The following is a 17,438-nucleotide window of genomic DNA, read 5'->3' as shown; positions in this document are numbered from 1 at the left end:
AGGTTACCGCGAACACAAAACTGCTAAGAAACCATGGGTTACAGAGCAGATGTTGCAGAAAATGAGGGAGAGGAAGATGTGGAAACAGGGTGATACAAAAGAGGGCAGAAAGATGTACAGAAAGTTAAATAATGAATTACGAAGAGAAACAGACAGAGCGAGGGAAGAGCTTTACAAAAGAAAATGCGAGGACATAGAAGAATCAGAAAGAGTTGGGAAATATGAGAAAATGTACAAGGAGGTGAAATCTATGGAATTTCGGAGGAAACAAGGGGGTATTATGATGGTAGTAGAAAATAAGAATGGGAAGGTAGTCAGCGGGAGAAATGAAGTCATAGGAAGGTGGAAAGAATACGTTGAAGACTTATATGAGAGTAGGGATAGACCGTGTAGCCTAAATATTGAAGTAGAAAATGAAGTAGGCGAGGATGATAAAGGATTTAGTATTCTTAGGGATGAGTTTGAAAAGGCTATATCTGAGATTAGGAATGGAAAGGCAACCGGAATAGATAACATACCAATCGAATTCATTAAAAATATAGGAGACAATTGAAAGAAAGAATTGTTCCGACTATGTAATGAAATATATGAAACAGGAGAATGGCCAAAAGACTTTCTGAAAACGATCATGATACCGATGGCTAAGAAATCGAACCGAAAGAGATGTGAGGATTATAGAACTATTAGTCTCATATCTCATGCAGCTAAAATTCTGCTCCGAATACTGAACAGAAGGTTATATGAAAAAACAAATAAAGAAGTTGAGGAGGAGCAGTTCGGGTTCAGAAGAGGCAAGGGCACAAGAGATGCAATTGGATTATTAAGGGCGATCGGTGAAAGATTTATAGAAAAAGGGAAAGAGGTGTATGTTATATTTATTGATCTAGAAAAGGCTTTTGACCGCGTGAATTGGGAATTGCTGTTGGGAGTTCTAACGAAGATAGGGTTGGAATGGAAAGATAGAAGACTAATAAGAAACTTATACATGAACCAACAAATAAGTGTTAGGATAGGGGAAGAACTGACGGAAGAGAGTGCAATTGGAAGGGGAGTTCGACAATGATGCTGCCTCTCGCCAACACTTGTTAATGTCTATCTAGAAGAGATAGTGAAAAAGAGTTTACATGATGATGATGGCATTTCGGTAGGAGGTAGAATGATTAGATGCATAAGATTTGCAGACGATATGGCGCTTGTTGCAGAATCTGAAAAGAAAATCAATAAAATGTTAGAAAAAATGAGAAAGGGCTTTGAAGAATATGGGATGAAAATAAATGTTAGAAAGACAAAAGCCATGGTGATTGGAACGAAGGGGTCTGTGTCAAATATAAAAGTAGGAGGGGAGAAAATAGAAGTGAATAGTTTTCGATATTTGGGTAGTATTCTTAGTAATAACATGAAGTGCGAACGTGAAATAAAAGCAAGGATAGGAATGGCGAAAGAAGCCTTTAGGAGGAAGAAAAGTCTGTTTTGTGGGACCTTGAATAAAGAGTTGAGAAAAAGACTCATAAAATGCTTCGTGTGGAGTGTTGTACTGTATGGGGTGGAAACGTGGACATTACGTAAAGGTGATGAAAATCGAGTGGAAGCCTTCGAAATGTGGGTGTGGAGAAAATGGAAAGAATTAGTTGGGTCGAGTGGAAAACGAATGAGAAAGTGTTAGAAATGGTGGGTGAGAAAAGAACACTTTTAGATATTATTAGGAAGAGGAAGAGAAACTGGTTGGGACATTGCCTAAGAAGAGATTGTATCATGAGGGACGTCCTACCTAGAGGGTATGGTGGCGGGAAAGAGAGGGAGGGGGCAAGGAGGCTACAATTAATGGATGAGATGAAAACAGAAAGATCATACGCGAAGACGAAGTTAGCGGAGGACCATGGAGCATGGAAGCTTCTTAGCTGCGGCAAGTGACCTGCCAATAAAGGCAGAATACCTATGATGATGATAATTACTACAATTATTAACCGATCAAAACTGTATGTGATAATGTGATACAGTATATAAGACGTACCGGTTTTCGTTTTTTAAGTTGAAGATACTATTTTTGCTTATTGATCCACACATTGTGTTTTAATGTATGTCACACAACTACACACTGTCGACTTACGTTTGCAACAATATGTGTTTATGATTCATATTATTTAATTTGTTTTTCTATAGCACTTTTGCACAGAGTATAACATTGTAGCTATTTTTGTTCACACAATAACGTCTCTATTCCTTTGGTAAGGTAATCAATACATTTTTATATCAGCTTTTCTCATTTTCTACGAACTAACGAAATGATATATTAGCATGTAATATCATACAATTTTGTTCTGTGTGTCAATGGCGTTTGTTATTCCTTAAGCACCTTCTTTTCCCGGTCCCGGGTAAAAGCTACGCCACTCACCTCAACATTCAACACCACTTCTATTCCACCCTGGTGCATCTTTCTTAACGTTTCAATGCAATGTTTAAACATATTCACTTGCAACATAGCCGAAAATTCACAAAATATCCGAAGCAGCAAAATTCCCTTTATTCCTCTATATCTCCGGAACGGTTTCGATCGAGGGTTATTCCCTCTAGTGGGTTTAATTGTACACAAAAACACTTCGTTTGCGCATGAACTCATACACAATTTCGTGTCATACTGGAATCGCTTTCTTCGTGTGTATGTATAATTGATTTATTGAAGAGTAAAAATCTGACTGATTTCCTTCCTCGGTCATTTTGAATAGTCGGAGTTGTAAGCAATTCAGTTGTGCATACCACTCGAAGAAAGCAAATATTTAATTATTCTGAGAATACCTGAAAGAAGAAAAGAAAAATTAGATTCCTATTTTTAAGTTTATAAAACTATAGATTTTTAGAGTGGAAATGGCCGTAGGGTGACAATACGTTCCGATTAATCGGGATTGTCGTGTTTTTAGGAAACAGAATGTTGCCCCGATTTTTTAAAAAAGACATTTTGTCCTGATTAATTTTACTACATGTATGACCTTTATAATTTACTTTAACAGAATGATTAATTAAAACTAATCAGCAGTGGCGGCTCATGAGGGAAGTCACATAGCTAAAATATTTTATGGCTACAAGCTGTATATATATAAGGCATCTTTTTTAAGTTTAGCTCCCTTAGCTTGTAGCAACAATTATTATTATTATTATTATTATTATTATTATTATTATTATTATTATTATTATTATTATTATTATTATTATTATTATTATATGATTTCCCTCAAGATCTGCTGCTGTTTTTAAGTTTAAATTAATCATTGTGCTAAAGTATATTATGGGAACTATCTATACATGTTGTAATAAAAAATCTGTTGATCAGTGTTTTCAAATCAATTGAGAAAAGAACGGAAGATCTTTCAGAAATAATAAAGTAGATTTTTCATAGAAGCATGAGCAACTTGATGCATGTGCAGAAAGATAGAATCTATTATTATTACTATTATTATTATTATTATTATTATTATTATTATTATTATTATTATTATTATTATTATTATTATTATTATTATTATTAGGTATACGGCTTTTAGCTGTAGAAATTATGATCTCTCTAAATGACCGAAATGTACCGATAATAAACTATAGTATTTAATTCGTTACTGACATCCCCATTAAACAACAATAAATAAATATATAATATCTAATGGGGAAAGGAATTCGACTGTGAAATTAAGGAATTAAGAAATTAAGGAGGTAACAAATAATTAAAGCTTGCCAATTGTATTTCCCAGAAGTGGGAGTTGGAAGCCCTGCTAATTGATTTTTGTCTGATTATAGTTTTAAAAATGTTGTGTTAATTCCTGAAATCATATTGTAAAGTTTTCAAGGATGGATTTTCCTCAGTAGTAAAAATAAAATAAGTTTAGCATTGATGTTTTTGTAGTACTTGATAAATTTAACAGTTTACAAATTCTATCTAATGAATTTTATCTTCTTGCGGCATATTGTTTTTGTTTATTTTATGCTTTTTCAACTGTCAAATTGTGCATTCGTCAAAATGATACAAGCTAGCACTGGATCTCATATGGAATCAATTATGTAGTGTTATATTCTATGAATATATTTTAAGGTTTGCATCCCCGAGTATCAATACCGCAGTTAAGAGTCATTATTCATTGTGGACACTTGGAGGTTACTGATGATGTTTGTATAAGTTAAATATTGTATTGAAATATTATGATATTGGCTTGTTAAGTGACTTTGCAATGATATAAAATGTAATCATTGCTTGTTGTATATAATATGAAGGTTAGGAATTATGAAAATATATTATTTGTAAGTTTTGATTCAGTTGAAGACACTTTCTACGGTTGTCATGTATCTAAACGGAGATGCGTTTGAGGAAGCCTAAGATGATATGGATGTGCGCATATCCCATGAATGTAAGAGAATTTTTGAATTTTTTTTTCAATAGACTGCTCGAGCAATTACCTCGGCCAAGTTCGTTACTGGAGCCTATTCGTTAAATTCTTAATGGGTAAGAGTGACTTTAAAGGTGTATTTTCATATCCCATATATATGTATATAATCTCTACTGCCTAAACTAGACTTTATAATGTCCTTACCCTTCCTGATTTACCTTCCATGATGCCTTCTTACACATTTCTAAGAACGTAATTCCATAAACAACATATTAACAGAATGATTATTTCACAATATATATATATATATATATATAGGATACTGTAAATTATTTTAAAACGTACAAAAGCCTGTACTATACACCAGAATTGATTTCTTACTGAAGAATTTCTTCCTAACATAAACATGGTTGTTTGTTATTCGCAGGGTACAACCTGGCCAGCTTTACAACCATTAATCGCACGATGGATACCACCATTAGAAAGGAGCAAATTCAGCGCCACTTACTTCGGTATAGTTATCTTTATATGTTTTTCTTTAATTGTGTATAAGCTAGAAAGAATAGAAAGTAATTTCAGTCTTCGTAAATTATTGCTTGCTTTTATGTTGTTTGTACTTTCAGCTGCTCTAAAGGTGAGTTTTCATCGATATTTTAACTGCTTCCTTATCCGCCGTGTTCTAACAGCGGAGTTTTCTGATTACAAGCGCTACTTAACAGCGTTGAAAAAAAAAAAATATTTACTATGATGGGACCTTGCTTCCATTGTAATGAATAGAATCAACTGCGTTGGCTATTTTCAAACAACAGCAAAGTCATCCATGAAAACTAGCCTTATGTTTTACGTTTTGTCTGAGGGATCGCTTCCCTTCTTTGACATTTTTTTTTTTATTTATGAAAATGTAATTCTGAGTAAAATTACAAAAATAAATAAATAAATAAATAAAATAAAATAAAATAAAATACTAGAACTGAACGTACTAATATGGTCTTGTCTTACGTATTCTTTGTCTTAGAAAATCCAAGATTAAAGCTCCTTAGCTTCCAGTGATAGGCCAATTCAGTTAAGATTTCTGAAAAGCAAACATTGTGTGATTCGGAACGTTTTACTAAGCATCATATGCCATAAAACAAGGGGAAAAAAGTATGTCAAAGATATTGTCCATTATTGACTCCGTGGTTGAAGTTCGATACAAGATGGAGCCAGAATTCGATGGATTGTTTCGAACTCCCATTTCGTGCAATTATTTTATTTAGTACAAATGATATTTTAGATTCATTTTCTTTTGTACTCAATTTTATAATGTGTTGACATATCTACCATCAATGTGTTCAACTTACGTATTTACTTTGTATCAATATATCATTTAGTGCAGGCGAATTCGGGCTTTGTCCGCACCATTTTAGTTGCAACTTGTTCCGTGACTAAATATATTTAGTGCAGGCCCGTAGCCAGCCCAAAAGTATAGGGGGGCCCGGTCGAAGTTTTGAGAGGGGCGATCCAACCCTATTATAGTTCATCACCATATTATAGTTCACTTTTAAGCCTACCGTGAAACTTTTAGGAAGGGCCAGTAAAAAATTAGGGGGGCCCGGCCCCCTAGACCCCCCTGGATACGGGCCTAATTTAGTACAATTTTCCAACTTTGGGACAATATTAATGCAGTGGTCACTTGGCCAAAGTGCTGCGACTGCAATACTAAAACAACATTTGTTTAATGAATAACTCCTCATAGAGTAATAATTTTTATAAGATGTTTTAGCTTCCCTTCGCGCTGAAACTGTAGAGACTGTGGTGCCGCCACTCAAAAGACTTGGATAGCACGAACTACTAAAAGCAAGAACGGAACGAATCATTCAGAGTGAGTCCAATAGAATTAGCCAATGATACAATTAGCTACTGCCAGACCCGTATCCGCGGGTGGGGCAAGGTCCCCCCTAAATTTTTACTGCCCTCCCTAAAATTTTCACGGAAGGCTTGCAAAAATTCTCGATTAATTCTATGTGTAAACACTAACAATAAAATGCAACATAAAAGAGATTATTCCAAGAATTTTTCCATTTTAACTATTTGACGCACATTTGTAAACATATTTTAAAGGAGTTAAAGTTTATCAGTCTTCTCGAATCTCGGTATGAAATGACATAATACATATTGAAGCAAGTCTTCCGAAAAGAAGGAATATGTTGATAATACTTCACGCCACAATTGTAATAGCGATCTGGGAGGTAGGAGACGAAGTGTGAAGTGCTTACTGCAAGCCAAATCATAAAAGCAGGAGCAGGAACAAAGCGTTTATCTTTTGTCGATTGCAGTAACGGCGGAAGGTTATTGTTATTCTATTATGTAGTTGTAGCAGGGGTACCCACAAGGGGGTTATGACGCAAATTGCGTCATTGAAATATTTGGGGGGGGTTAAAAAATCTATATAAATATGTTTGAGGGTGTATAAAAATTAATCGAAAAGATTTTTTTTTCATGGAAGAACACCTACGGATAGACAATTGAGGGGGGGTGCGTCATGGACATGAGGGGGGATGGGCACCAGTGGTTGTAGTACATATATGCATTGCAAAATCTTCGTCAACAGCAAACCTTAGATTAATTGTGGAACAATTAGTTGTGAAGTGAATTAAGAGCTCCGACTTCCGTTAAAGGCAAATGATTCTAGTAAATTATTGTGGTGTAATATGTAAAACAAGAACTGTGGCGGAACATTCACTGAAAAAATAATGGTTGCAAAGACTTTCATATGTTTGTTCTCACAGAAGAATAAAGTTAAGCTAAATTACCTTAATTAGATGAGTAACTGAGCAAATGAACATATTTAACGTTTAAGTTTAAAGATTAAATTCTAGGTTGTGGAGCCAGGATCAGGACTAGTAAAAAATTGCAAGATGTAGAGGAGAAATTAAGTAGCACAATATTTTGTATTGTACTTGGGCTGGGGGATCCCGTGGAAGTAGCTAGTTTTCACGTCCTATAAAAACGTTGTCCTCTTGGAGCACGTCAAGAGGCTGAAGACGCCAGTTCCAGCAATTACTTCCTACCATTCTCTCCAAGGTGGTCTGGGCGGGAGATATTTCCTATCAATCTCGACGTTGCTACGGTTAAGAGGTTCCTATTCGTCTCGCTGCACTGGGCAGAGATACCATTCCACCTCTGCGCAGCTACGGAGAAAACGTTCCTTTCCAATCTTCACACTGTACTGGGTAGGAGATACTAACCATCTCTGCGCTGCTACGGGCAAGAGGTTCCTTTTCAATCTCCGCGCTGCTCTACGCAGGAGATTCTTAACCATCAACCATAAGACCGCCGCGTTGCTCTGGGCGGGAGAGACTACCTTCTCTACACTTTCTCCCCGTCTCCTTCTTGGTCATTACTACTGCTTTTCTGAGTTGGTTATGTAGATACACCATTCATGATTCCATGATTACTTGTACACTGGTATCAGTTCTCTTCACCTATCTCCCGTCTCTCTTCCACTTCTCCTTGGTTCTGATGTTTCTCAATGTCGCTGCACCGAGTGCAATGACGTGCTCTGACGTCATCAACCGGTCGGTTCATCTAAAAGACTAGTTTGTCACAACATCACGCATTACGTCTTCAAATGATGATGGAGTGTAGACTCTAAATTTTTAATGTTCAGGATATCGCTTTTCCAGATTCCCTTAATATGGTTTCCTTAATGTTAACGGTAATCACTGGTTTCATACGTTGTGACTGACGTAATTTCAAACTTCAAGGAACAAATAATCTCACCTTAAACTGAGGACGACAGCTATACAGACAATGGAGACTAGAGCGTATGAGAAATACCATAAATCGTTAAAGCATCGAGGATTTCACATTAGCAACACAGGTAACATTTATCACTGGCGCCACAAGCGTGATTACTCATGAAGGATTCAACGCACTTACAATTACATATAAGAGGGTTCGGCATTTACTTCGCTCGAACTACCCATTCATAAGGTGGTTTCCCTCCATAGTATCACCATGACTATATTAACTATCCATTTACCTGGTTATGTACAGATGCGAATTTATCAGGCACATTTACTCATACTTTGTCAATAAACAGATTATAATAGAATAACTATCAATCATATCATCATCATCAGTAATTTTCAGGCAGATTAAATATCATTGGCTCAATAAATTATTTAGTATCGCAATGATAAAGAAGGATTATAGCATCTTGTAAGGTGAGATCGAATCATTTGAGGGGACCCTGAACTAGTTTAGTCGTACATATTTTCTATCGTACACATTGCAAAATTATACATTAAATTCTTCGCAACAACTCCAAAATCGTTATGGGAAGTGTTTTAATGATCTTTAATTAACTTACAACACATCTATATCTCCTATAAGATTACGAAATCTCTGAAAGCAGTATCATTTAATTCGTAACATTTTTATAATATATCAAGACAATCTCTATATCTTTCTTTTTCTTCTTCTTAACGTGAATTAGATTTCCGATTTACAATCTGTCGAAATCAATACATATTTAACATATTGTGCATATGAAATCATTCTAATTAACGATATCATTTTAATAAGACGTGTTTTGTAAACATTCAGTGGATTATATACGTTCAATTATAATAATTAATAAATCGTATAGATAAAATATAGTATGGTACGAATATTTAAAATTTTACATTAAACAAAAGGTTATCTTATGATATTTCTTAGCATAAATAATCTCTGACATAATATATTAAATTGAACATTTTTCTTATTTCTCCGGGATGGAGCTGCTTAAAGAGATCTCAGAGTTTATTTTTCTGTAACGGAACAAATCTAAAATTTGGTCCGTTACAAGTTAATGAATCTAAACTAGGGTGAGTTCGCCAATAGTCGACCGCTGAAAAAAAATCTTACTTCTAAGCACTTATAAAGCGTGATGATTTCATAGTATTTGACAAAAGTGAATTATTTGCTTTATTTGGGTTCTTTTGTACCATGCCTGTGTTAACTGCTCACTTTTAAAATTTTGCAATGATATAAAAATAGATTTTACGAAAACTCATCAAAATTCCCACTTGTCGACCATCATCGCTCAGTAGTCGACCGCATTCATGCTATTAGTCGACCGCGCGCAATTTCTATCGTTTCTATCACGTAGAAGTAATTGATTGCCTTAGGTGATATTTCGAAATTGTATTATTCGCGAGATTTGAACTTCACAAAACGATTATAAAGATTTTATTTAATTTTCAATAAGGTTTTCTCCTTAGTGATTATAAATGAAAGAATCACGCTATTAGGATTTGGTACATAGCTATTTTATTTGGAATAATGGATTTGAATATTAAATAGATCTTTCACGTGAAACAAGACTTCTCTCCTCCGTTATATGCACACGTTATCTTATCACTTATATTACGGTTTTACAAATCCTAAACAAAGTACGAGTCTCTAATAATTTAGAAAATCCTAAGTGTTCACTTTTCTCCTGTATGAAATATGTTTCTCTCCGTGTCACTTGAGCACATCGAGTTATCTTCTCATAATGATAAGGTTTCTCTCCTCTGTTATTTGAGCACTTCGAGTTATCTTCTCATATATGATAAGGTTTCTCTCCTGTGTTACTTCAGCACATCGAGTTATCTTCTCATATATGATACGATTTCTCTTCTTTGTTACTGCAGCACGTCGAGTTATCGTCTCACATATGATAAGGTGTCTCTCCCGTGTTAGGTTTCTCTTTTGAGTTACATGAGCACATTGAGTTATCTTTTCACGTAGTAACAGTAAGTTCCTAATTGTTTTTCAAATCATTTATATGGTACAATCTGCGCACAGGAACAGCTTATCTGCAAGTTCTTCCCATGTATACCCAGATAATTCGTTACACCGAAGATGGAACCATTTATCACAATGATCGCAACCCACTGGTTTATCTTCACTTTCCAAAGCAAAATTGTTTATTATCACTCCACATCCTGCGCATATGGCTCCATCGCCGTAATCAATTACATCTTTTTCATTGTGATGTTCTTCTACAACAGCAGTGGTCGTCGTCTTCGATCGTTTCTTTGGATTTTCCAGTTTGTTGCTCTTTTTTGCTGTTCTTTCATCCCTTTTGCGTTTCTTTTCCTCCTCTAGTTTCTTCTGTTCTTCTTGTTTTGCAGTCAGTGCGCGGCGATATTCTTCTGAGCCAATCGCAAACGGTATCTTTTCTACCTTCTTCTTAGGCTTTTTGACTGGACTCTTAGGCCAGAACAGATGCTTTTTAAAAGTTGGCGTTATACATATTGGTGTGATAGTTTTAGGGGTTGTTGCGATATTCTTCTGACTTGATTCACTTGGTCCAGCAACACCATCGCTTTCAACGTCCCTTGTTTCTTGCTGTGCTTCTGGTATAGAAACCAGAGCTTCAGTAGGAGGTTCTTTGAGAGAATAAGTATCTTGCTGAATATCTTTCATAGGTTCAGTTTCATTCAGTGTAGTTGATGTGTTTCCTTCTCATTTGATGGCACAAATTCTGGAATAGACGCTTCCTTCCTTCCTTTCTTATTAAAGGCCTCTCTGATTCTGTCGTTGGAGCAGACATAACTGATTCTTTGTTTGGCACAATACTGATTTCCTCTTTCTCTTGTGCTGCAATGGTGTCGAATTTCTCAGGTTTCGTAGGTAGAATAGATGTTATATTCACTCTGTTTTCAGTTGTTGCACTTGGATTGGCTTCAACAGCCAATGACTGGAGAAGATCATTTAGTAAATCCTTTTCAACAGTGAGAGTAGCTTGAGACAAGTGTTCATTGTTGTCATCAACTACAGGGATTTCACCAACTGCAACTTCGTCATCTAATGGTAAGTTGGCACTTTTAACATCAGTTTGTAGTGCTTCGTCCATCGGCTTTTCTGCTGGAAGTTTCAAAACTTCAAGAACTGCGTTGAAGTCAACCGCAGCCTTTTGAAGTTCATCCTTGTACACAGTAATAACTTTTCTTGCAGTACGAAGGTCTTCTTCACTAACATTTGGCTGAGTGGAAGTACTCTCTATGTTTTTGCATACACTCTTGATGCATTTTGTGTAGTCAACAGCGTCCGGATTGATAGGATACAGTCCACATTTGCGAAACCCATTCTTTATTGTTGACGGTGTTGCTGCTGTTGCTAGGACCTCTGCAATAAGTGGTGCAAACTGAACTCCATGTAATTTGTCTAAAACTGTTGTCTTTGGCACACCAAACCTTTTACAGGCATCACGAACTGAAAGTTGTTTTGTTCTTACAGCTTCTAAGGCGCACAGCATATCAAATTCCGAATAGCGGAAAAATTTTCTTTTATATCCCGGAGCCCGAATAGCGGAAATCTGTCACAAATACATAAAATTTAAAATGTTTCGCCATATTTCTAACAACAAAATGCATTGCTATATTACAAAGCAGAAGTAATCAATAATATATTAACAAAAGTTGTTTTTCAATATTGATACTCTTAATATTTCAGTGTTCTTCCCGAAAGCAGGTTCTGACCTGAAAAAACCTGAGCCGAGTGAATCGATATTTTTTATTGACATTAATCGGATGATGATGACGTCGCAAGGACGTGAGACCTAGAGTTTAACATGAGCTCCGAACCAATTGTATTCCCATGGAAAATTGAATCCAGGACTTTATTACAAAGCAGCATACTTTAACACTTACTTGAATTTTGTTGAATTTATTTATGTCCTTTAAGCATTTGTGGCACAGGACGGGATAGGGGAGGGACAAGGATGAGGAAAGGTGTCGGCCAGAGCCTATTATGTAGGTAACATCATGACATGCGCCTGGTATAACTGACAAAACCCCTAAGAAACCTGTTAGAAGGGCCAGCATTGGGGTTTCAACCCGCATATCTCTCCATTCCCAATTCGTAATCCTGCAGGCTAGGCACTGGACAACGTGTCTGGTACATGCCTCAAAGAAATTATTATTATTTCTCTCATTCAGGAAGACGTAGTAGACATACAGGAACCCCTTCTTGTTCTAGTTTGTTTGCTTGTTTCTTTGTTTATTATGGTTTAACGTCCCTTCTTAGGATCAAGACTATGTAAAGACGTGGACCTACAGTTTACAGTAATATTCGAACCGCTTTAATTCGTTCTATGTTCTCCCGCTTCGAATTGAACCCGGGACACAGAGCACCAAAGGCACGGTTGCTATCCATTAGACCAGCGAGGAGGGCTTCTTGTTTCCGTGTAAAAAAACTTGGTTTCACATTGAAATAGTAGATCGTCATAAAAAGAAACTTTAAACTAAGTTACTGAACAAATTCCAGTCAGCAAAACGCGAAACATAGTATGAAACAGTGCGGTCGACAGGTGGCAAGAAATATTCCAATGGTCGACCACACGAGAATCAGGCGGTCGATTTTTAGAATATGTCACGAAATCAAAAATTTTATACATGCATGTTGAAGAACAGACCTTAATACCAAACAGGAAATAATTTGAAGCAATTTGGCGCACTCTCAAATAATCCAATAATCGACCACCCTTGGTCGACAATTGGTTTGTATGGGAAAGAAAAAATGCCAAATTCCGACCGCATTTTAACATGTATTTTTTCATTTAATACTATCCAGTTATTGACAAATTATACTGTACAGTTTCTAGAATAACTTAGTTTTGTAACAAAAACATTTCTTACCTCACGTACTATCTATATCCTCAGAAAAGCGAAAAACAACAGGTGCACAAGATTCCCATTGCACGCTGTCGTAAACTGTGCACCTGAGTCGTAATTCTACAGATACTTCGAAATTTATCGGTGAAAGACGACCAGCTGGCCAAGGGAGAGGCAAACAATGATTGTCATTGGTGGTATATGATGCAAGCTTTATCGCGAATCACTTTCCGCTCCAAAAGACCATTAGATATATTTTATATACACAATAGTAAGCAAAAATGGTCGACTATTGGATGGCGGTCGACTATTGGCGAACTCACCCTATTTGAAACAGTGAATTCCTGAATTCCCTAATAAAGCCTTTTCTTCTTCGCAGGTTCCTCCCTGGGAGTGGCTCTGACTTTTCCGATGAGCGGCATAATAATCGCGCTTCTTGGATGGGAAGCAGTCTTTTATGTGACAGGTGGACTCACAGTTTTGTGGTATTTGTTCTGGTATTTTCTGGTATTCGATCTGCCATCAAAACATCCTCGTATATCATATGAAGAAAGACAATATATTGAAACTAGCATTGGAGACACCACCGATACTAAAAAGGTGGGTACTCTGTATCGAAACAGTTTTCTGAAAAATTGTTAAATTATTTAAAATTTGTTCAGATATCATTAATCAAAATATTTATAGTGTTGCCAGCATTACTTTTTTTTTTTCGATTTGGTGTTAGTTTGTTAATATGTGATTTAGATTTTTTGAGCAATCGAAACTATATGAGAAGTGGAGCTAACACTCTACTTGGGGGTTGAAACAAAAGTAACACACGCTCGTAGTAATGTTGACTTAGTCAAACACACGAGATGATTTCCAAATAGTACTGGTAATTAGATATTTTATTTATGAGATATACTTAGCCAATTTCCCAGCGTCTTATTATTTCATAACAAACCCTGCTAAGACAATAAAGAGGATCGTCCGTAGAAATTTTAATTTTCTCCGGTAGATGCAAGCCGTTGGATGTTTGATGCCTTCTATCGGCAGGATGTGTAACTTCTAGCATTCTGCAATTATACACGTTCTTTCTAATAATAGAACATGGTATATGGATAACCACCGTTAAAGGCAACATTACCCGTTAATAGATTGACTTCATTAATGAAATCGGCTGAGATAATTGTTCCAGTTACCTAATTGCAAGCAACAAAATTTGAAAACTCTCTTTCGTTTAAAAGTTATGTGAAGTAACGAAAGAACTGACTAAGAGTATATCTTCTAACAAGGTACATTCGCGAAGTGTCTCCTCGGGATTCGTGTAAAATTGATTCAAATGCAAAGTTCTCCACGGCCAAATATTTATTATACTAATTTTAGCGGCCCGTGCCAGTGATTTGGACATTTATGGGCGTTCATATATATATATATATATATATATATATATATATATATATATATATATATATATATATATATATATATATAATTCAATTATACATTACTTTAACGCTCGGACACAAAATTGCTTTTAGTTTCTTTAGATGTAACTGGACATGAATGTGATCATATGCAAAAAAAAAAAAAAAAAAAAAAAAAAAAGATACATGTTACACACCCCGGCCGCCATCTTAGATCCGCCATATTGGATTCAAATTTCGGTTTTTCAAATCTGAATAGGTGCAAGTGATACATCAAATTCATGTACAATTTTCGCGGAAATTCACTGGCGTAGTTTATTTTTTCCGTAGCTTGTACTGTTTGGAAGGTAATACATGTTAAATCCCTCCAGGCACTTCGCAAATCGACATTGCTGAGTAATATCAGTTACGCTTACATTTTTGATGTTGACAAATCAAAACAATTTCTAAGAGGAAAAATACTGTAGGTATAAACAAACTCTTTACAACATTGGTGTCATAATATTATTTCGTTTTTGTGACTGATTCTTATTACTACCATGTTATACTATAACAAGGAAATATTGTATTAGGGTCAAAATGCCTAATATAAATCCGATACGACAAGATTTGGGTGAAGACCTACGATTTCCGTATTGACTTCTGTGTGTCTATATGTATGTATGTTCAAAGAATATTTTGTCAACGATAAGTCACGTAAAATATTACATATACACAAGGGGCGCTACACAACTTTCTATTTGGTTGAATATACGTGAAGTGCATCACATTTAACATGCAATACTTTCCAAACGGTACAAGCCAAGGAAAACTCACTACACCAGTGAATTTCCGAGAAAAGTGTACATGAATTTGATGTATCACTTGCACCTATCCCTATTTGAAAAACCAAAAGTTGAATCCAATGTGTCGGATCCAAGATGGTGGCCGGGTTGGGTAACATGTGTCAGAGAAGCAGCACTCGATCCGATTTGTTTTGCATTGGCTCACATTCATGTCCAGTTACATCTAAAGAAACTAATAGCAATTTTGTGTCCGAGGGTTATAGTAGTGTATATATATATCTATATAAATATGCAGATAACCGGTATAGGCCCATAAATATGCAGATTACCGGTATAGGCCGCTAAAATTAGTACAATGCATAGCCCAGGATATAAAGGGTTTTTGTCGGGAAAATTCGAGACAAGCTGAATTTCTTCCAATTGTTAGGGCCCAACTAGAGGTGTATTTTCCCAAAATTCCCCAGTCCTCCCCCTTGTGCTTTCCCCCCACTCCCCCTTTAACATCCGATTTACAAGGTTTTCTATTATCGCTCATATCTCCGTTATTATTAACCCGATTTTCAAATTCTTTTCACTGTTTTCTTTCTTAAATCACGATCTAAAAAAGTTATTCTTAGCAATTTTTGTTAGGTCTAATATTTTAAGAGATATTCGTAGAAATATGTAAAATTTTAATTTTTATGTGTACTTTTTCGTTTTTTATAATTTAACTTTTGTGTATTCGATAATTTGTAGAAAAGTTTCAAATAAAAGTTGTAGAGCGCTTCTCTAGTTTTAAAACGATGCGTAATGCGAAATTAAAATTTTCCTACACCCTGCTTGAGAACAAGAAAACCTCCCATCTTTGGAGAAATTTGAAGCTACTTGGCATTCGTAGCAGCAAAAGAGTCCAGCCGGATGTAGCTGCTCCTTTCTCTGCCGATTATCTTAACAATTATTTCTGTAGAATTGACAGTTCTAGCTCACAGATAAATGCAAGATCTGATAATACCGGACAAATCCCTAATTTTGAAGAAAATGTTTTCTCTTTCACTTGTGTTACCCCACGTGATGTAATGAAAGCGATTAAGAGGATAAAATCCACTTCTATAGGTGCTGATGAAATAAGCATAACATTGATCAAGAAAATATTACCCTTCGTCCTCTCCCCAATTACCAATTTATTTAATCTTTCCCTTACTACCGGAATATTCCCAGTTTTGTGGAAGACAGCACGAGTCCTGCCTCTCCCTAAGACTAAGGATGTCCGATCTGCAGAAGACTTAAGGCCTATTTCAATGTTACCTGCCCTATCTAAAGCTCTTGAATATATTGTAAGTGACCAAATATGTGAGCACCTTCGAACTTGTAACCTTTTAGACACTTTTCAATCCTGGTTTCGTAAACATTGCAGCACTTCTACAGTCCTTACCAGTATTACTGATGATATACGTTCTGCTTTCTGCTGACGCTTATATACATTTACAAAAGCGTTTGCAGCGAGTACAAAATGCTTGTATACGTTTTATTTTTAACTTAAAATTCTCAAATCATGTAACGCCATTCTTTAAAAAGCTGCAATGGCTGAAGATGCAGCAACGGCGAAAATTGCACTCGTTGGTACTGCTGTATAAAACACTTACTTTTACAGAACCTTCCTATCTTCTAAAACACCTTAATTTTTTAAGCGATTTCCATCAGAGGGACACAAGATCACGTTTTAATAGCCAGCTTGCAATTCCTATTCATAGATCAACTTATTCCTCCAAATCATATATAATTTCAACGTGTCGTGATTGGAATACTTTGCCAACCTCGGTACGTGAGTCAAAATCTTTAGCATATTTTAAAAGAGCAGTTTATAATCTATTGTTATCGAAGCAGGGTTGAATGGACACAGAGACAGAAGAGCCAATAGAGAAGCTTGCCATAAAGATATAAAACATTTATTACATATTGTAACATGTATGTACTTTCGTGTAGCATTATATTATATTTGTGTGTTATGTGTGCGTGTGTGTATGTGTTCAAGCGACAGGTCTGTTTCTTGTGTGTGTGTGTGTGTGTGTGTGTGTTTTACTTTCTAACTTTTTTTGCTATTGTTAACTATATTCTTTGATCTTTCAATTTTGATCATGTTTAGGTGTTAGATAAGGCTTCATATAGCCTTAACCTCGACATGTAAAATAAGTTGAAATAAATAAATAAATAAATAAATAAATAAATAAATAAATAAATAAATATAGTCAGAGGTATGGAAACGTGTAA

At 35.7% G+C, this 17,438-nt stretch overlaps 1 protein-coding gene across 2 annotated transcripts in view; it reads left to right on the top strand.

Moving 5' to 3' along the window:
* LOC145671367 (sialin-like) overlaps positions 1 to 17,438 on the top strand; it is a 91,077-nt gene that overhangs the window by 19,310 nt on the left and 54,329 nt on the right. For both annotated transcript variants that reach the window (XM_081740431.1, XM_081740432.1), the window contains exons 4-5: positions 4,795 to 4,879; positions 13,377 to 13,597. In XM_081740431.1, the coding sequence (XP_081596557.1) occupies positions 4,795 to 4,879; positions 13,377 to 13,597 (306 nt within the window). The remainder of the gene's footprint in view (positions 1 to 4,794; positions 4,880 to 13,376; positions 13,598 to 17,438) is intronic.

The sequence above is a fragment of the Thermobia domestica genome, chromosome 15, assembly GCF_964235325.1.
Source record: "Thermobia domestica chromosome 15, izTheDome1.hap1.1, whole genome shotgun sequence".
Classification (NCBI taxonomy): domain Eukaryota; kingdom Metazoa; phylum Arthropoda; class Insecta; order Zygentoma; family Lepismatidae; genus Thermobia; species Thermobia domestica.
Note: the sequence above shows the minus strand (reverse complement) of the source record. Positions and strands in the feature narration are given on the sequence as shown.